General features: G+C 48.9%; 1 protein-coding gene across 4 annotated transcripts in view; it reads left to right on the top strand.

Moving 5' to 3' along the window:
• The first annotated feature begins 1,181 nt into the window (after nucleotides 1-1,181).
• The window catches only part of CTTN (cortactin), a 36,982-nt gene continuing 17,465 nt past the window's right edge, over nucleotides 1,182-20,698 (top strand). For 2 of the 4 annotated variants that reach the window (XM_073658809.1, XM_073658807.1), the window contains exons 1-5: nucleotides 1,182-1,336; nucleotides 16,103-16,182; nucleotides 18,176-18,249; nucleotides 18,716-18,845; nucleotides 20,032-20,142. In XM_073658809.1, coding sequence (XP_073514910.1) covers nucleotide 1,336; nucleotides 16,103-16,182; nucleotides 18,176-18,249; nucleotides 18,716-18,845; nucleotides 20,032-20,142 — 396 coding nt within the window. In that variant the 5' untranslated portion in view covers nucleotides 1,182-1,335. Of the gene's footprint in view, nucleotides 1,337-16,101; nucleotides 16,183-18,175; nucleotides 18,250-18,715; nucleotides 18,846-20,031; nucleotides 20,143-20,698 lie in introns of those variants that run through there. The other 2 variants (XM_073658810.1, XM_073658808.1) reach the window with 1 other exon arrangement.

The following is a 20,698-nucleotide window of genomic DNA, read 5'->3' as shown; positions in this document are numbered from 1 at the left end:
GAGTGCAGCTCTGGAGTATAATACAGGATGTAACTCAGGATCAGTAATGTAATGTATGTACACAGTGACTGCACCAGCAGAATAGTGAGTGCAGCTCTGGAGTATAATACAGGATGTAACTCAGGATCAGTAATGTAATGTATGTACACAGTGATTGCACCAGCAGAATAGTGAGTGCAGCTCTGGAGTATAATACAAGATGTAACTCAGGATCAATATTGTAATGTATGTACACAGTGACTGCACCAGCAGAATAGTGAGTGCAGCTCTGGAGTATAATACAGGAGGTAACTCAGGATCAGTAATGTAATGTATGTACACAGTGACTGTACCAGCAGAATAGTGAGTGCAGCTCTGGGGTATAATACAGGATGTAACTCAGGATCAGTAATGTAATGTATGTACACAGTGACTGCACCAGCAGAATAGTGAGTGCAGCTCTGGAGTATAATACAGGATGTAACTCAGGATCAGTAATGTACCATGTACACAGTGACTGTACCAGCAGAATAGTGAGTGCAGCTCTGGGGTATAATACAGGATGTAACTCAGGATCAGTAATGTAATGTATGTACACAGAGACTCCACCAGCAGAATAGTGAGTGCAGCTCTGGAGTATAATACAGGATGTAACTCAGGATCAGTAATGTAATGTATGTACACAGTGACTGCACCAGCAGAATAGTGAGTGCAGCTCTGGAGTATAATACAGGATGGAACTCAGGATCAGTAATGTAATGTATATACACAGTGACTGCACCAGCAGAATAGTGAGTGCAGCTCTGGAGTATAATACAGGAGGTAACTCAGGATCAGTAATGTAATGTATGTACACAGTGACTGCACCAGCAGAATAGTGAGTGCAGCTCTGGAGTATAATACAGGATGTAACTCAGGATCAGTAATGTAATGTATGTACACAGTGACTGCACCAGCAGAATAGTGAGTGCAGCTCTGGGGAATAATACAGGATTACTAATGTCTGTAGAATATTACTCATTCTGTTATATTCTGATTAAAGTCTAGGACGGTTTCTCTCATCTATATGATAATCCTGCAGTGCAGTCGGCAGAGGATATACATACACACTGTACAGCCCTCACAGCTCAGTCCTCCCCTCTTGTCACCGCACAGATTACACAGGCGGCGCTGCTACAATGTAACATTCCAGGAGTCACGTGATCGCTGCGCTCCAGGAAGGGAGTAGGAACCGGGATAATCACGTGACTCTAGTGACGTCAGATCGGGAGAGACAGGAAGTGGGATACAGCGACGCTCAGACCCCTCCTCTAGAGCGCAGAGCGGAGCCGCGGCCGGAGCAGGAGCAGGAGCAGGAGCAGGGTGAGGAGACTGCGGTACATTGTATCGCATCAGGTCGTGTCCTCCTGGTGCGGTGTCCTGAGCTCCTCTCTGTACACTCCATATATTCTCCTGTACCCCTCCCCATTCAAGAGCTACACCCAATCCCACACCCTTCTCCTCATCGCTTCGTCCCTTGTCCCTTTCTTGTTGTCACCTTGTCCCTTTCTTGTTGTCACCTTGTCCCTTGCACCCCTTCTCGCCCTCACCCTGTCGCTTGCCCCCCTTCCCGCCGTCGCCCCTTCGCTTGCCCTCCATCCCGCCGTCGCTTTTGCCCCTTTGCTTGCCCCCTTCTCGCCGTCTTTCACTCTTCTCTCGCTTTCACCCCTTCGCTTGCCCCCCATCCCGCCGTCGCTTTCGCTTCTTTCTCGCTTTCACCCCTTCGCTTGCCCCCCATCCCGCCGTCGCTTTCACTCTCTCCTCGCTTTCGCTTCTTTCTCGCTTTCACCCCTTCACTTGCCCCCCATCCCGCCGTCGCTTTCACTCTCTCCTCGCTTTCGCTTCTTTCTCGCTTTCACCCCTTCACTTGCCCCCCATCCCGCCGTCGCTTTCACTCTCTCCTCGCTTTCGCTTCTTTCTCGCTTTCACCCCTTCGCTTGCCCCCCATCCCGCCGTCGCTTTCACTCTCTCCTCGCTTTCGCTTCTTTCTCGCTTTCACCCCTTCGCTTGCCCCCCATCCCGCCGTCGCTTTCACTCTCTCCTCGCTTTCGCTTCTTTCTTTCTCGCTTTCACCCCTTCGCTTGCCCCCCATCCCGCCGTCGCTTTCACTCTCTTCTCGCTTTCGCTTCTTTCTCGCTTTCGCCCCTTCGCTTGCCCCCCATCCCGCCTTCGCTTTCTCTCTTTTTTCTTGCCTTCGCTTGCCTCCCATCCCGCTGTCGCTTTCACTCTTTTCTCGCCATCGCCCCTTCGCTTGCCCCCCTTCCCACCGTCGCTTTCACTTTTTTCTCGCCATCGCCCCTTCGCTTGCCCCCCTTCCCACCTTCGCTTTCACTCTCTTCTCGCTTTCGCTTCTTTCTCGCTTTCACCCCTTCGCTTGCCCCCCATCCCGCCGTCGCTTTCACTCTCTTCTCGCTTTCGCTTCTTTCTCGCTTTCGCCCCTTCGCTTGCCCCCCATCCCGCCTTCGCTTTCTCTCTTTTTTCTTGCCTTCGCTTGCCTCCCATCCCGCTGTCGCTTTCACTCTTTTCTCGCCATCGCCCCTTCGCTTGCCCCCCTTCCCACCGTCGCTTTCACTTTTTTCTCGCCATCGCCCCTTCGCTTGCCCCCCTTCTCGCTGTCGCTCTGCGTCTCTCTTGAGTTCTCCTTTTTCTGCCAGCTTGGTCCAGCACTATGTGTTTCCCTGTACTCCTGCCACCCCATTATCATACATTAATGTGCTGTAAACCATTCTAAAACTCTGCCCCCATCATCTCCAGAATCCCCCATTGTTGTCCACTTCTCATTCCTTGACTGCTCCCCAATATACCACCGTTCTGCTTCCCAGCATCTATCTACTCCCCACAGGTCGCTCCACACCTCCCCGCACTCCTCTTCCTTCTCAGTCTTGTCTTTATACTTTCTTCACTAACAGTAATAAAAATAATATAATAATTTTCTATAAATTCCACATGTAAGAGCGGATCTGTGCGAATCAGCGGCAGATTCTCGGCCTCCTGCTGTGAATTAACAGTTGCTCAGTCACTGATCTGTATGAGGATTAACAGTCGCCTTTTATTGGGGCTAATCTTTGGCTTCTCTGCAGAATCTGTTGCTCATAAGGTCAGATGCATGTGGGGGAAATATTATTTCCCCCAAGTATCAAGCAGGAATATCTGTTATGTGAATTGGGTGCAGAAGTCTCATTCACGTACATAGGATGTTGAATGTCCTAAAAATCTGTGGTGGATATGACGTAAGATTTTCCATTATGACCGGCAGTCTGGTGGTTAGTACACTATGAAAATGGCTACTTTTTTGGGTTGTGTTGGATTTTATTGTCCTCTTGTGATCTTTGCTCATCGACTGGTTAAACTGGCTCTTATGGGTTGTTATCCATACCTCTCCATGACCAAAGGGGATACAGACAGATGTGACTAGTGAGTAGTCTGCAGTCATCACCATTGTGTCATAAGCTTTGTCACTTTCTAAACGACATCGCCTTTGCAAGATCTCTGTTTGCTTTCAGTGAATCAAAATATTCTAGTGCATATCCAGGTGTAGAAAACATAAACTTTACTTCTCACAGCTGAGAGTTTGCTACACTTGTATTTTCTATCCACAATTCCTCTGTAGGCTGCTTTAAATCTATAGCACAAACCTCTCTTCTTTAGAGATAATTTGCTACAATGAATCAATGAAGGTAAAATCTGTGGACTGTAAAACTCAAACAATGATTGCATGGATTAGTGTAACAAACCATCAGCTGTGAGATGGACTTAATCTTTTCAAGATCTCAGCCTCTGGATAGAAACAAGTGTTTCCATTCACTGACAGTTAACAGATCTTGATTCATTGGTTGATGCAGAGGGGCCACAGTGCTCGGTTATATTCATATGTGCAGTTTTCATTTCCTTTCACTACTCAGAGGAACATGTAGGGGGCAGCCTAAGGCCGGCTCAGGCCCTTATTTTATTTTACATGTAGCCCAAGTGTGGTATATAAATGATTTAATAGCGCACACTCAGCTCCCGAAACCACCGATTCCTCCACCAATCCACTACTCCCTTTCTTCTTGCATGAGACTGCAGCAGTTAGTCAGGAGCTACAGCGGTGGCTTGTTGCAGGGATGCTCCATAGCATAGCAAACGGCATGGATTTGTATAGTGTGACCGTAAAGAATGGTAAAAAATAAATATTATACTTGCCTTCTGATGTCCCCTGGAGTCTTTATTCGCTCCGTCCTGGCTTGCTGGCAGCTCGCGGTACACTGAAGGACCTGCCGTCACATGACTAAATTATGTCAGCGCAGGTCCTTCAGTCCACCGCGATCTGCCGGCAAGCAAAGACGAGCACACCGGGGGCCATCAGAAGGTAAGTATAATGTTTATTTTTTATTTTATTCTTTTTTTTTTTTACAGGTTCTATGGTACCCGGGTACCATCCTCTTCTCCAGACCCAGGTACCATCCGCACATTGAAACACATGGAATCCACATGTACAGATGCAGTGATGCAGATTACACGCGTTCCAATGCAAGTCAATGGCAGCGAAAACGCAGCGCTTCCGCAATACAATTGGTAGTGCTTCGTTTTTTTCCGCAATGATAATCCACAGCGGAAATTTCCGCAGCATGTGCATAGCACATGCGGATTATCATTGGGGAACATGGCAGACCTTCTACCAAGTGTTTTTTAAGCGTTTCTGCAGCGGAATTGCCTAAAAAACGCATTGTGGGCATGTACTCTGCTCTCAGTGCAGTGTCCTGGGAGTGACCGTGTGTGTTAATAAGGCGGCTGAGGTGACTCAGCCACAGGGGCTGTGTATGAGGCAGGATAAGAGGACATTTGTATTCGGGAGGTCAGGGATTGTGTCGCCCGCACAGGGTGTGACAGATCACTATTTCCTGGTTTGCACGTTCCACATCGTGTACAGACCTGTGCTTGCATTACTCTGAGACGTGCGCTCTCACCTGGAATGTGAAGGGTTAAGATGGCATATGGTGGTCTGTGGCTGTGTGTTTGTTGGGGGGAAAAGTGCTGATCCTATAAAGCTGGAGGGAGCGCAGGATCCTGAGTCATTTTCGTATTGCTTGGCAGGGTAAGGCTGTGTGTGCTAGCAACATCGTGTAGGACAGATTTCACGCCGGGAACACAACGTCTGACTCGTCTCCTCTCATTCCTACGTTTATATTTTATAGGGTGATTAGTCCGGTTATATCCTGCACATAATGCATCTGGGGAATCTTCACATTATAATAAAGCGTATATTCATCTCTGAGCTCCATTATAAAATGTGTATAAGGTACGAGAGACGGAAGGAAAGCCATCCCCTACTGCTCCTAATATACAGTGTGCCCCTAAAATGTTCCCAGTTTTTACAGCAATTTCACTCATTGGCAGCCACAATGTCCCACTGTTACCAATCACAATATGTCCCAGTGTTTGGCACAATCCCCTCACCTTCTGCCAGTCACTGTGTGCCCAGTAGAAGATGCAGTGCTCCCCTGATAATCTCCTCTTCCACTTCCCTCTGTGTGACTGGCTCCGCGGGCGTCCTCTGCTGCCCCCCGTGGGTGTGACTGGCTCCGCGGGCGTCCTCTGCTGCCCCCCGTGGGTGTGACTGGCTCAGCGGGCGTCCATTGCTGCCCCCCGTGGGTGTGACTGGCTCCGCGGGCGTCCTCTGCTGCCCCCCGTGGGTGTGACTGGCTCCGCGGGCGTCCTCTGCTGCCCCCCGTGGGTGTGACTGGCTCCGCGGGCGTCCTCTGCTGCCCCCCGTGGGTGTGACTGGCTCCGCGGGCGTCCTCTGCTGCCCCCCGTGGGTGTGACTGGCTCCGCGGGCGTCCTCTGCTGCCCCCCGTGGGTGTGACTGGCTCCGCGGGTATCCACTGTCGCCCCCGGGGTGTGACTGGCTCTGCGGGCGTCCTCTGCTGCCCCCCGTGGGTGTGACTGGCTCTGCAGGCGTCCACTGCTGCCCCCCGTGGGTGTGACTGGCTCTGCAGGCGTCCACTGCTGCCCCCCGTGGGTGTGACTGGCTCTGCAGGCGTCCACTGCTGCCCCCCGTGGGTGTGACTGGCTCTGCAGGTGTCCACTGCTGCCCCCCGTGGGTGTGACTGGCTCTGCAGGCGTCCACTGCTGCCCCCCGTGGGTGTGACTGGCTCCGCGGGCGTCCTCTGCTGCCCCCCGACCCCGGGGTGTGACTGGCTCCGCGGGCGTCCTCTGCTGCCCCCCGACCCCGGGGTGTGACTGGCTCCGCGGGCGTCCTCTGCTGCCCCCCGACCCCGGGGTGTGACTGGCTCCGCGGGCGTCCTCTGCTGCCCCCCGACCCCGGGGTGTGACTGGCTCCGCGGGCGTCCTCTGCTGCCCCCCGTGGGTGTGACTGGCTCCGCGGGCGTCCTCTGCTGCCCCCCGTGGGTGTGACTGGCTCCGCGGGCGTCCTCTGCTGCCCCCCGTGGGTGTTACTGGCTCCGCGGGCGTCCTCTGCTGCCCCCCGTTGGTGTTACTGGCTCCGCGGGCGTCCTCTGCTGCCCCCCGTTGGTGTGACTGGCTCCGCGGGCGTCCTCTGCTGCCCCCCGTGGGTGTGACTGGCTCCGCGGGCGTCCTCTGCTGCCCCCCGTGGGTGTGACTGGCTCCGCGGGCGTCCTCTGCTGCCCCCCGTGGGTGTGACTGGCTCCGCGGGCGTCCTCTGCTGCCCCCCGTGGGTGTGACTGGCTCCGCGGGCGTCCTCTGCTGCCCCCCGTGGGTGTGACTGGCTCCGCGGGCGTCCTCTGCTGCCCCCCGTGGGTGTGACTGGCTCCGCGGGCGTCCTCTGCTGCCCCCCGTGGGTGTGACTGGCTCCGCGGGCGTCCTCTGCTGCCCCCCGTGGGTGTGACTGGCTCCGCGGGCGTCCTCTGCTGCCCCCCGTGGGTGTGACTGGCTCCGCGGGCGTCCTCTGCTGCCCCCCGTGGGTGTGACTGGCTCCGCGGGCGTCCTCTGCTGCCCCCCGTGGGTGTGACTGGCTCCGCGGGCGTCCTCTGCTGCCCCCCGTGGGTGTGACTGGCTCCGCGGGCGTCCTCTGCTGCCCCCCGTGGGTGTGACTGGCTCCGCGGGCGTCCTCTGCTGCCCCCCGTGGGTGTGACTGGCTCCGCGGGCGTCCTCTGCTGCCCCCCGTGGGTGTGACTGGCTCCGCGGGCGTCCTCTGCTGCCCGCCGTGGGTGTGACTGGCTCCGCGGGCGTCCTCTGCTGCCCGCCGTGGGTGTGACTGGCTCCGCGGGCGTCCTCTGCTGCCCCCCGTGGGTGTGACTGGCTCCGCGGGCGTCCTCTGCTGCCCCCCGTGGGTGTGACTGGCTCCGCGGGCGTCCTCTGCTGCCCCCCGTGGGTGTGACTGGCTCCGCGGGCGTCCTCTGCTGCCCCCCGTGGGTGTGACTGGCTCCGCGGGCGTCCTCTGCTGCCCCCCGTGGGTGTGACTGGCTCCGCGGGCGTCCTCTGCTGCCCCCCGTGGGTGTGACTGGCTCCGCGGGCGTCCTCTGCTGCCCCCCGTGGGTGTGACTGGCTCCGCGGGCGTCCTCTGCTGCCCCCCGTGGGTGTGACTGGCTCCGCGGGCGTCCTCTGCTGCCCCCCGTGGGTGTGACTGGCTCCGCGGGCGTCCTCTGCTGCCCCCCGTGGGTGTGACTGGCTCCGCGGCATCCTCTGCTGCCCCCCGTGGGTGTGACTGGCTCCGCGGGCGTCCTCTGCTGCCCCCCGTGGGTGTGACTGGCTCCGCGGGCGTCCTCTGCTGCCCCCCGTGGGTGTGACTGGCTCCGCGGGCGTCCTCTGCTGCCCCCCGTGGGTGTGACTGGCTCCGCGGGCGTCCTCTGCTGCCCCCCGTGGGTGTGACTGGCTCCGCGGGCGTCCTCTGCTGCCCCCCGTGGGTGTGACTGGCTCCGCGGGTATCCACTGTCGCCCCCGGGGTGTGACTGGCTCCGCGGGCGTCCTCTGCTGCCCCCCGTGGGTGTGACTGGCTCCGCGGGCGTCCTCTGCTGCCCCCCGTGGGTGTGACTGGCTCCGCGGGCGTCCTCTGCTGCTCCCCGTGGGTGTGACTGGCTCCGCGGGCGTCCTCTGCTGCCCCCCGTGGGTGTGACTGGCTCCGCGGGCATCCTCTGCTGCCCCCCGTGGGTGTGACTGGCTCCGCGGGTATCCACTGTCGCCCCCGGGGTGTGACTGGCTGCGCGGGCGTCTCCTGCCGCCCCCCGCCCCGGGGCGTCTGGCTCACCATATGTTGGGTATGTGGAGTATTACATGTGGTCCTGATGTCTTGTGATGCAGTGCCCCCCCCCTGCACTTTCTGTGAGGACATCAGCCATGCAGTAAGTAAATGGCTTTATTGAAGAGCGCCCGGGGACTTGTTATGGCGGCCGATCTAATCTCCTAACAGCATCTGCTCGTATTGAACCCGTAATAAATATATCTAGACGGCGGTGATGTCCATATGCTTCCTGTCAGTGGTGGGGAATTGCAGCGCGGTCAATACTTGTACATTATATATGCCGAATTCATGCGGTCACTCAATAGAGACCACGGGGCTGGTGCAAAGAAAAAGCGGAGCAGTTGCCCATAGCAACCAATTAAGTCGCTCTTTTAATTTTCCAAAGAGCACCTGGAAAATGAAAGTACGAACCGATTGGTTGCTATGGGCAACTGCTTCACTTTTGATTTGCCCCAGTTTTGGTAAATGTTCCCCCACCTCAGGTTTCATTTATCAGAACTGTTTAAGAGGAAAACTAGCCTCATCGTCCATAGCAACCAATCAGAACTCTGCTTTTATGAATTCAGAGCTATTTGAGATATGTAAACTGAGTTCTGATTGGTCGCTGTGGGCAACGAGGCCTTGTAATAAAGAAGACCTGATCTGTCCTGCCTCAGCTTCTAAAAGGGACGTGTCCTGGAGGCTGCCACAAGCGTTACCCAGGGTGATCGCCTCATTTATTAAAGGGGTTGTCTCTGTGCCGTTCTTGACCTGGCTGGTTGGAGTTCTCCTTTAGCTAGTACTGCAAATTAATCACTTTATACAGGCCACAAAGGGTTAAGCAGCCGTCAGTGAGTTGTCAATGTTTCTGGATTATTCTTTATCTACCACTTTGTTCTAGAGAGAGACATGTGAGTCACGGCACGAGTCCAGCCATGTCTGTCATCGCTGCTGCTTGGCGAGAGACTGCAAACACTGTGATATCCGAAGACCCCAGTAACCCCGAAGCAGCCAGCGATAACAGTCATGGAGGAGCATGCAGATCTGCGAAAGGTGCTCCAGGTTTTTTGGGCCCTTGGGCGACGGCGTCCCAGTGGACCCGGCTTCCCTTTATATTTTACCTCCTCACCTTCCAGCAGCTATAATTTTTTTCTTTATATGACTTTCTGATCTTTTATTTTTCAAAGTGACCAAAATACTGCAATTTTGTCATTCCATCTTCTTATATTTTGCTTTTTGGTTAAAAAAAATAATACAATTTTATATATATACAGTACAGACCAAAAGTTTGGACACACCTTCTCATTTAAAGATTTTTCTGTATTTTCATGACTATGAAAATTGTACATTCACACTGAAGGCATCAAAACTATGAATTACCACATGTGGAATTATATACTTAACAAAAAAGTGTGAAACAACTGAAAATATGTCTTATATTCTAGGTTCTTCAAAGTAGCCACCTTTTGCTTTGATGACTGCTTTGCACACTCTTGGCATTCTCTTGATGAACTTCAAGAGGTAGTCACCGAAAATGGTCTTCCAACAATCTTGAAGGAGTTCCCAGAGATGCTTAGCACTTGTTGGCCCTTTTGCCTTCACTCTGCGGTCCAGCTCACCCCAAACCATCTTGATTGGGTTCAGGTCTGGTGACTGTGGTGGCCAGGTCATCTGGCGTAGCACCCCATCACTCTACCTCTTGGTCAAATAGCCCTTACACAGCCTGGAGGTGTTTGGGGTCATTGTCCTGTTGAAAAATAAATGATGGTCCAACTAAACGCAAACCGGATGGAATAGCATGCCGCTGCAAGATACTGTGGTAGCCATGCTGGTTCAGTATGCCTTCAATTTTGAATAAATCCCTAACAGTGTCACCAGCAAAGCACCCCCACACCATCACACCTCCTCCTCCATGCTACACGGTGGGAACCAGGCATGTAGAGTCCATCTGTTCACCTTTTCGGCGTCGCACAAAGACACGGTGGTTGGAACCAAAGATCTCAAATTTGGACTCATCAGACCAAAGCATAGATTTCCACTGGTCTAATGTCCATTCCTTGTGTTCTTTAGCCCAAACAAGTCTCTTCTGCTTGTTGCCTGTCCTTAGCAGTGGTTTCCTAGCAGCTATTTTACCATGAAGGCCTGCTGCACAAAGTCTCCTCTTAACAGTTGTTGTAGAGATGTGTCTGCTGCTAGAACTCTGTGTGGCATTGACCTGGTCTCTAATCTGAGCTGCTGTTAACCTGCGATTTCTGAGGCTGGTGACTCAGATAAACTTATCCTCAGAAGCAGAGGTGACTCTTGGTCTTCCTTTCCTGGGGTTTTTTTTTGTAGCGCTTGATGGTTTTGCAACTGCACTTGGGGACACTTTCAAAGTTTTCCCAACTTTTCGCACTGACTGACCTTCATTTCTTAAAGTAATGATGGCCACTCGTTTTTCTTTACTTAGCTGCTTTTTTCTTGCCATAATACAAAGTCTATTCAGTAGGACTATCAGCTGTGTATCCACCTGACTTCTGCACAACACAACTAATGGTCCCACCCCCATTTATAATGCAAGAAATCCCACTTATTAAACCTGACAGGGCACACCTGTGAAGTGAAAACCATTTCCGGTGACTACCTCTTGAAGCTCATCAAGAGAATGCCAAGAGTGTGCAAAGCAGTCATCAAAGCAAAAGGTGGCTACTTTGAAGAACCTAGAATATAAGACCTATTTTCAGTTGTTTCACACTTTTTTGTTAAGTATATAATTCTACATGTGTTAATTCATAGTTTTGATGCCTTCAGTGTGAATGTACAATTTTCATAGTCATGAAAATACAGAAAAATCTTTAAATGAGAAGGTGTGTCCAAACTTTTGGTCTATACTGTGTATATATATTTATTTTTTTATTGGTCCCCCTAGGGAACTTGTACTACAGTACAATGTCATTCTGTTATATTGCTGAGTATTATAAATTTACCGATCTTCTTTTAAGCTGATCCGCAGTTTGCATAGGTGTACAAACATGAAAGACATAGAGGACCTTCATTGCCCCCTATAATCGTGTTATAGGGAAAGCTGATGGGAATTGAAATGGACACCTTCCCCTATTATCAGCCTCTTAAATGCCTGTGTCGTAACTGTTGCTCCGATCACAGCAGTGCGGTTTTATGCACATCGATTTCTGAGGCAGTCAAAAACGACAGCCTACTAATAGATCACAGGGTGCACATGAGTCAACAGTGTGATGCAGCAGCGAAAAAGGCAAATACAATTCTGGGATGCATTAACAGAAGCATAGAGTCTAGATCACGTGAAGAAATTATCCCCCTCTACTCCTCTTTGGTCAGATGTCATCTGGAATACTATGTCCACTTCTAGGCACCATATCTCAAAAAAGACATGAAGAAACTGGAGCAAGTTCAGAGAAGAGTGACCAGAATGGTGAGTGGTCTGCAAACCATGTCCTATGAGGAACTGTTAGAGGATATGGGAATGTTTAGCTGCAAAAGAGAAGACTGAGAGGAGACTTAATAGCTGTCTACAAATATCTGAAGGGATGTCACAATCAGGGCTGTGGAGTCGGTAAGCCAAACCTGCGACTCCGACTGCTCAATTTCCCTTACACCGACTCCGACTCCCACATATATTGCTTATATTTAAATAAATAGATAGATTGATAAAGTCATAGATGGAGGGATGGATGGATGGATAAATAAATATATGGATAGATAGATGATAGCCATATGGATGGATAGATGGATAGTTAGATAAGAGATAATGTCATGGATAGATAGATGGAGGGATGGATAGATAGTGGGATAGATGGAGGAATAGATAGATCAATAGAGGGATGGATAGATGGATGGATAGATAGCCATATGGATGGATAGATGAAAGGATGGATAGATAGAGGGATAAGTTAAAGTATAGATGAATGGATAAATGGAGGGATAGGGGGATGAATACATGGAGGGATAGAGTGTGATAGACAGATGACAGCAAATAGTACATTGCACATATCGTTCACACATTGTACAGAGAGCACATAATAATCACCTACAATATTAGCATTAGTTACCTTCATGTGACAGAGATGAGCAGTAGTACTTTCACTTTATCACTTTCTCCAGCTCAGGGCCCAGGAATCGGATCCTGTGCAGGGCAGGCACCCCTCCCTCTCCTCTCTCTGGTGAAGACAGCAGAAGACAGGACAGAGGAGGGGAGATTGCCCCCTACAGTCTGGAGCCGGTGCAGGATGGGAGTACTGCAGCGTACAAGTGAGTTTTGATAGGTGCGTGCCCCTGCTTCTAGGGTAGGGCAGCTGCCCCTCGCTGTCTACGGCCATGATTCACACAGTGTTTTTGCGGATCCGTTTTTTGCAGTAAAATGCAGTGACTCTGGGCATCCCAGCAAAGTCAATGGGTTTCAAGATATGACATTCAGACACATCGTTTTGTGAGGATCCGTTTTTGGGCTCAAAAATGGATCCTCACAAAGAATGAGCATGTCAGTTTGTTCGGCGTTTTTCTAATCTGCTTTTGCTATTGAAAACATTATCTATGAGCTCAAAAACCTTTCAGGTGATGCTTTTTTTAAAAAGCTGATCTGCTTTTGCAGCTGAAAAACGTATCCTCAAAAAACGCAGCAAAAACGCTGTGTGTGAATGTAGCCTTAGATCAGGAATAGAACAGCCATTTATAGGACATTTCATAACTTTCCCAAATTCCTATGAAAAAATATTCAGCACATTTTGCATTGAACTACTGTACCCAATTTCTTATATATTTTAGGAGTCGGTCCATTTTATACCGACTCCACCAAAATGAGCTCCGACTCAGACTCCACTGCCCTGGTCACAATGTAACCAATGGGATGTAACTGAAAGGGAGAAGATACAGATTAGATATTAGAAAAACCTTTTGACAGTGAGGGTGATCTATGAGCGGAGCAGGCGGCCACGGGAGGTGGTGAGTTCTCCTTCAATGGAAGTCTTCAAACAGCGTCTGGACAGACATCAGTCTGAGATGGTTTAGTGAATCCTACGTTGAGCAGGGGGTTGGACACCAGGACCCTGGAGGTCCCTTCCAACTCTAACATTCTAGGATTCTATGACAAGTTTTCTAGAGGAAACCGCTTCTGGAAACGCTCCTTCTTTTTGGAGGTTTTGAGAGTTTTTTGTTTTCTGAAGAGTTTTTGAGCATTTTTTTTAAGTCTTCAGATTGAACAGTGATTAGTTTGGAGATTCCATCGGGAGCTATTTCAAAGAAGGGACATGCACTTAATTTTCTCACCAGGCGTTTTCCGAAACCTGGAGCAGAAGAAAACGCACGACAGACTGAACATATGAACAGCAAAGGGGTTCTACAATAGAAATAAACAGGACGGGAGTCTGTCAAGTTTTTTTTTTTTTCTTTTGAGTGAACCCACTCTAAAAACTCCTCAAAAAGACTGTGTCCAAAAATTAGAGGCGGGCACCAGTTGTGTAGCACAGATGCTATGTGCGCTGGGTGGGCCATTCTGTCCCTGCATGTAAGACATGCAGATGTGTGACAAGAAGCCAATTATACAATGACTATTGCACTGATCAGGAATAAGAACCAAAGCCAGCGATGAATGGGAAAATTAAAAAATGTGACAAAATGAATCTTGTATGGTTCTGCAAAAGCCTGGAAAGAAAACAACCTCATACAAAACTCTCCAAAACTGCATCAGGAAAAGGAAAACTCCTCCAAAAAGCATAAAACTCATTGTTTTGTGAACACAGACCAAAACTCCCATACACATGACTTGTTCAAACCCGCCAATATCGACAGGTTTGGCCGACAATAATGTGTTTGAGAGCCCTGGGAAATTTATTGTAAGGGAAAATATCGATCTGGCATGGCTGACTTCGGGCTGCCGATCTTATTGTCTCCCGGAAGTAAGCTGCCGCCAGACATATCTCTCATAACGAGTACAGGAGCTGAACCATCTAATGGGTATGGTGGGCTTAACGTTTAAAGAGGTTAAGTTATCCGCTAGATAATTTACATATTGATGGGTAGGCCAACCTCTTGTCCCGCACCAATTGCCAGAGCGGACTCTCTTATCCCCATTAGAATGGAGAAGCTGTGCACATGCTCAACCGACGCGCGCCATTCTTTCCCTATGGGCTGCCGAGCGCTGCACTCGTAGAGAATGAGTGGAGCGCTGGTCAGGCATGCACTCTGTTATGATGATCGGTGTGGTTCCCAGACTGATCTGTAAGTTACCAACCGTACTGTAGATATATGGGTGGCTCAGTGGTTAGCACTGTTGCTTTGCAGCGCTGGGGTCCTCGGTCCTCTCACCAAGGACATCTGCCAGGACTTTGAATGTTCTCCCCGTGTTTCTGTGGGTTTCTTCCAGGTTCCCGGTTTTCCTTCCACCCTTTAAAGACCTCCTGATAGGGAATTTAGCTTGTGAGTTCCAATGGAGACAGCGGTGATGATGTGTGTGGAATTAATGGCTCTAATAAGCAAGTAAAATAGATTAGTAAGGAAAAACATATCAGTATGTGGAAAAAAACATTCTGATACTGAAAATCCTAATTTTGCATCCGGCCATCATTATGAAGCCGCTTGTTGCACGTTGATCTTTGTGTCCGTAATTCACAATCTGAACATTATATTATTTCCTTGCGTTACCCGTGGCTAATAGTCAGAGGCTGTTAATGAGCATTAACCTACTCCGATACCGGACAACCCAGTTCTCCCAGTATACAGCAGAGCTGCTGTGGTGTCAGATATGATCTGTAGTTTAAACCATCATTTTACCTAATGACTTGTGAAATTGGCCTTTACTGGTAATTGCAGCTCAGTCTTATTCAAGTGAATGGGGGCTCAGTTGCAATACCACACACAGCCTATGGTCAATGGTGGCGCTGTTTTGAGTTTTCATATACCACCTTTGGAAGCCATTGTTTTTTATGCCATCTTGTTAGGTATAGTGTATTAAAACTTGGATATCCTTGAGAAAGTATGTAGATTCCTTATATGCTATGCGATTCAATTTTTCATCTTTTTTAAAGGGGTTGTCCTCCACATTATTGCAATATTAAAAAACAAGCTCATGGGGGTATGAAAGAACGATAAAAAATATACACACCTACCGGACCCCCCCCTCCATAACGCTTGCCAGGGTCTCCTAACATTCTCCTGACGTCCTCTCACGGTGGGGGACATCACGTGATTGTGGCAGCCGATCAGGGACCATTGATTGGCTGCAGCTTTCACATTCTATCCAAGCTGGAAGAGGGAGAGTTTCTCTTGGCTCCGGCAGAATTTGAAGGTTGCAGCTGATCAGTGGCCCTTGATTGGCGGCAATAATCATGTGACAAGTCTCATTACAAGACTAAGGGGACAGTGAAACAGAGGGCTCTGTGTGTTTTTTAATTTTTCCTTTTTGATTAGTTCTAAAACCCCCATTAGCTTATTTTTAAGAACCCCTTTTTAAGATCTCTGCTTACTGTCAGTTTACATCCAGAGGTTATGCAGATTTACAGTTCTCTCCATACAAGACTTTCCTTCCTGAGCTAAATGTCCTGACTCCAGGCTGATACATTGTAGCAAACCATCAGGACAAAAGTAATAGGTCAATAAATATTGAATTCCATAGTCCGGAATCAAGCATGCTGGGAGTTGTAGTCTACAAATGGTTGAAGACCATTTGTTCCTTTCCCTTCTTACAAACATTGAAGTGATGAACCATCTGTACAGTATCTGATCACTAATGCGGACGTCCACGGCCTCCTACGCAGAAGTTTTGTTTGCGATTTTCCATTTTATGTGCGCTGTCCCTTTAAGCAGATTATACAATTCTCATGTCTTGGCTTCTTTCTTCTTTGTGATGCGTAGTAACATCCTGACCGAGTATAATAATGGCCGCTTTTATCTTCCAGATGTGGAAATCTGCAGCAGGACATTCTCTTTCCATTTCTGCAGATGATGGAGACGACTGGGAGACAGATCCTGACTTTGTGGTGAGCTGATAAAATCCATTGAAAGCTTTGCGGAGTCTCGGCCCGATTGATTCTATTAATTTTATTCTGTAGATGCTTTTTTCCTTTTTTCCATTGTCAGAGTTTCTAGTTTCATAAAACGTAATCAACGTACAAATGAAAACTCCTATAACTTTCTAATCTACCTCGTGTTTCAATTTCCTATAGTTTTTCAAGATAATGGTTTGCTGTCAGCGAATAGGAACTCGTTTTCATTCCAGCACAGTGAATCTGTACATATCTAGTGGATACAATTGTATCCAGTGTAGACATGTCAGTAGGAGCTGCACAAACCTCTCTGCTACTGTGTATCAGTAGAATCAACCCTGTATCAAAATACACTGATACCCCCTGACATCCAGCTGATCTTCTCTAAATACTCTGATACCCTCTGACATACAGCAGTTCTTCTCTAAATACCCTGATACCCCCTGACATCCAGCAGATCTTCTCTAAATACCCTGATACCCCCTGACATCCAGCAGTTCTTCTCTAAATACCCTGATACCCCCTGACATACAGCAGTTCTTCTCTAAATACCCTGATACCCCCTGACATCCAGCAGTTCTTCTCTAAATACCCTGGTACCCTCTGACATCCAGCAGTTCTTCTCTAAATACCCTGGTACCCTCTGACATCCAGCAGTTCTTCTCTAAATACCCTGGTACCCTCTGACAACCAGCAGTTCTTCTCTAAATACCCTGGTACCCTCTGACATCCAGCAGTTCTTTTCTAAATACCCTGGTACCCTCTGACATCCAGCAGTTCTTCTTTAAATACTCTGGTACCCCCTGACATCCAGCAGATCTTCTCTAAATACCCTGGTACCCCCTGACATCCAGCAGATCTTCTCTAAATACCCTGGTACCCCCTGACATCCAGCAGATCTTCTCTAAATACCCTGGTACCCCCTGACATCCAGCAGATTTTCTCTAAATACCCTGGTACCCCCTGACATCCAGCAGATCTTCTCTAAATACCCTGATACCCCCTGACATCCAGCAGATCTTCTCTAAATACCCTGACATCCAGCAGATCTTCTCTAAATACCCTGATATCCCCTGACATACAACAGTTCTCTAAATACCCTGATACCCCCTGACATACAGCAGTTCTCTAAATACCCTGATACCCCCTGACATCCAGCAGATCTTCTCTAAATACCCTGATACCCCCTGGCATACAGCAGATCTTCTCTAAATACCCTGATACCCTCTGACATCCAGCAGTTCTTCTCTAAATACTCTGGTACCCCCTGACATCCAGCAGTTCTTCTCTAAATACTCTGGTACCCCCTGACATCCAGCAGATCATCTCTAAATACCCTGGTACCCCCTGACATCCAGCAGATCTTCTCTAAATACAAGGATCTTACTGTTCACTGACAGCAGGTAGATTTATTTGAGCTTTCCAATCATGCAACCTTGCAATATAGAAGTTAACTAAACATTTTTTTCCTTTCTTATTGACTTTCTACACCGCTCAAATATAATCTGTACCCCCCCAAATCCCAACCACCAATCAGCGCTACGGGCAGAACTTTTTATGCTTTCTAAAATATAGATCAAACCCTTTAGGTCTAATTTACATAAGACTTAAATGAAATTTCCAGGACTTTAACACGGATGACCTATCCTTAGGATACACCATCAATGTTAAAGTTCTGGATAACCTCCTTAAAGGAGTTATCCCACAAGTAATGTGTCACCTGGCCACGGGATAGATGACGAAGGTATGTGTGCTAGGGTTCAACATAAGGGAGAGAGTGAGTGACATGAAGTATGGTGTCAGTGGAGCGGTAGTGGCCTCGTGTGATCACTGTACTATTCACATGTAAGCGAGTGGTACTGAATGTGTGATCCTTGTCTATCTTTGTCATGGCATTCTGTTCTATGCTCCAGTCACATCCAAAGCTGCATTCAGATTTCATGCTCAAGACTAGAACTAATATATCATTTCATTTTATTATTTATAGAATGACCTCAGTGAGAAAGAACAGAGATGGGGAGCGAAAACAGTGGAAGGATCTGGGCACCAGGAGCACATCAAGTAAGTGATGCTCGGCGCGGATATCCACCATTCAGGACTTTATCCCAGCATGGTCCGGGCTAGATCCTCTCATTAGTGCATTAGCCGTCAGAGAGCGTGCATGAGCCCGGGAGCCCGTCTGTGTCAGTGGGAGCTACGTCAGAACCTGTCCGCTGCTTTACCCCACAATAACAGCTGATCAGTGCTCATCTGGGGACGGACAGCGTTTATATTCTGTATTTGGACATAGACGTGGCCACCTATTACATTATGTGGGTATCTATTTGACTAGTCACCATGTAATGTCACATGTCCCCTGTATGGGAAATAATGGGCACCCCTTTGCTTGCTTATTCTTAATAAAGGGAATACAAGAAGTGATGGACTTTACACCACACGACCCCCGTATGTCCTACAGCATTAGCAGTACTGGATTTTTGATGGCGGCGATAATATATTTATTTTTCCATTTGTTTCTTCCCCTTAGCATTCATACATTGAGGGAAAATGTCTCCCAGGAGCACAAGTCCCTGAAGGAACAGGAGCTGGATGAAGGACCCAAAGCCTCTCACGGATATGGAGGAAGGTTTGGTGTGGAGCAGGACCGCATGGACAAGGTGAGCTGTGAAGGACACTACAGATAATAGTTATCAAGGACTTTGTAAGATAAGTTTGCAGAGTGAAAGCAAGTCGTTTATCCCTTTCCCCACCAATGGATGTTATGGGCAATTGTAAATTGCCGCACCATATAACTTCCGCTTTAATTATGGTGATTTTTTGCAAATGCCGTAAGATCAGAGAAGATCCCAAACTCAGCGTGTATCTACTTTATCATGTCTAATAGCAGCACTGTGCAATGCAGGGAGCCCCTAATAGAGGTGGTCCACAGTCCTGAGGACATAATTGTCAGTCTTATTTACAGCGCTGTGGCATAATGAGCCATGCATGGATGTCCTTGTTGCCCCGGAGCCATCCATTGCTTCTGCTGCAACATTTATGGCACATGCCAACATTGTTATGAGATGATCCCTTTAATAGGATAGGAAACCCCAGTTCCTTGACTATAATTTTTTTTAATAGTCTGCTTTATTTCCCCACCGCAGGTCCAGCACCAATTCTTCCGCCACTGCTCCTTGTGTTTGTTATTGTCTGCAGTGTTGATGTCACGTTATGAGCTCTGCAGCCAATCACTGAGCTCAGTGGATCTGTCAGCGTTGATGACACAAGCAGATCAGAGCCGCTGATCTTACTGATTGGGTGCAGCGCTGTCAACATGACATCCATGCTGCAGAGTGGGAAAAATATGTAAAATGGGTCAGAAAATTGAGAGGTTGAGTTTTACTGTAAGAAGAAAAAAAAAGTTTATTTTTGTTTTTCTAATTTGCAGTGAGTGAAGAGTAAACCTGATAATTAACACCCTTTAATAGTTGCTGCATTCAGGCCTCCAGTGCAGCGCTCGTTGCACTCGGCTGCGGTGTGACTGATGGTGCACAGTTCTGCTCGCAGAGCTGATGTGTTCGTCAGGAAGCGGCCTGTAAATGAGATGACTGGTATTAATGGAGCTATTGATGCGGCTGCCAGCTGATACCGGAGCCTCACGCCGAGCCGCTCCATCACTCTGATGACTGCCTGCGTGCAGGGAACGGGAAGTGGTGGGCGGAATAATCCAGGATTTGGCGAGCGGAACGTTCCTGCTCCTTGTGACAGTCCAGTCACATCACTGGAAACGCAGAATACAAACCAGTAGTTATATTGGTGCGACAATGAACGAAGTATTGATTCCAGGTTTTCTTCTCATTCTAGTCCGCGGTGGGGCATGAATACCAAGCGAAGCTGGCCAAGCATTGCTCGCAGTCAGATTCGGTGAAGGGCTTCGGAGGGAAGTTTGGCGTTCAGACAGATCGGGTGGATCAGGTAATGTTTCCTTCCAGCTTGTGGTTTATCTAACGTCCATATTCATGTTCAAGTTCTTTTTAGGTTTTGATCCCAGGAAAATGTGCTGAATTATCAAGGAATGTATAATGCTAACGTATGCAGATGTATGTGACATGGCTACGCTCCCCAAACAGTCCCCATACCATTCATGTACATAGGATTTCTGCAACCTGTTCACATGTGTGAATGTAAACAGAGCCCCTACTAGTGCTGCTCTTCTGATGTAATTGCACCAATGCCATAGTTCCAAAACTCCTTAAAGGAACCCGGACCCGCTGGGTTTTTCACAGCTTTCTATGGGAAAGGTGGCAGCAGGCGATAGATTGTCATGACTGACGGACGGGCAGATTATCAGTCGGGGCAGCGGCTGCAGTACAGGACACTCACCCGGGAAATCTCCTCCCATGATGTTCCCTATAGCCGGAGATGCCCTTTAGATTTGGCGTGTAGCGTTGATGCCATCAGAATTACTTACTCAGTTTCATTTGCAAATGTTATTATTGTGATACGTGATCTATAGCCCTGGTTTTCTTCT

Source organism: Phyllobates terribilis, unplaced genomic scaffold (genome assembly GCF_046119375.1).
Source record: "Phyllobates terribilis strain yellow unplaced genomic scaffold, ASM4611937v1 Scaffold_13__5_contigs__length_258822181, whole genome shotgun sequence".
Taxonomy (NCBI): Eukaryota; Metazoa; Chordata; class Amphibia; order Anura; family Dendrobatidae; genus Phyllobates; species Phyllobates terribilis.
Note: the sequence above shows the minus strand (reverse complement) of the source record. Positions and strands in the feature narration are given on the sequence as shown.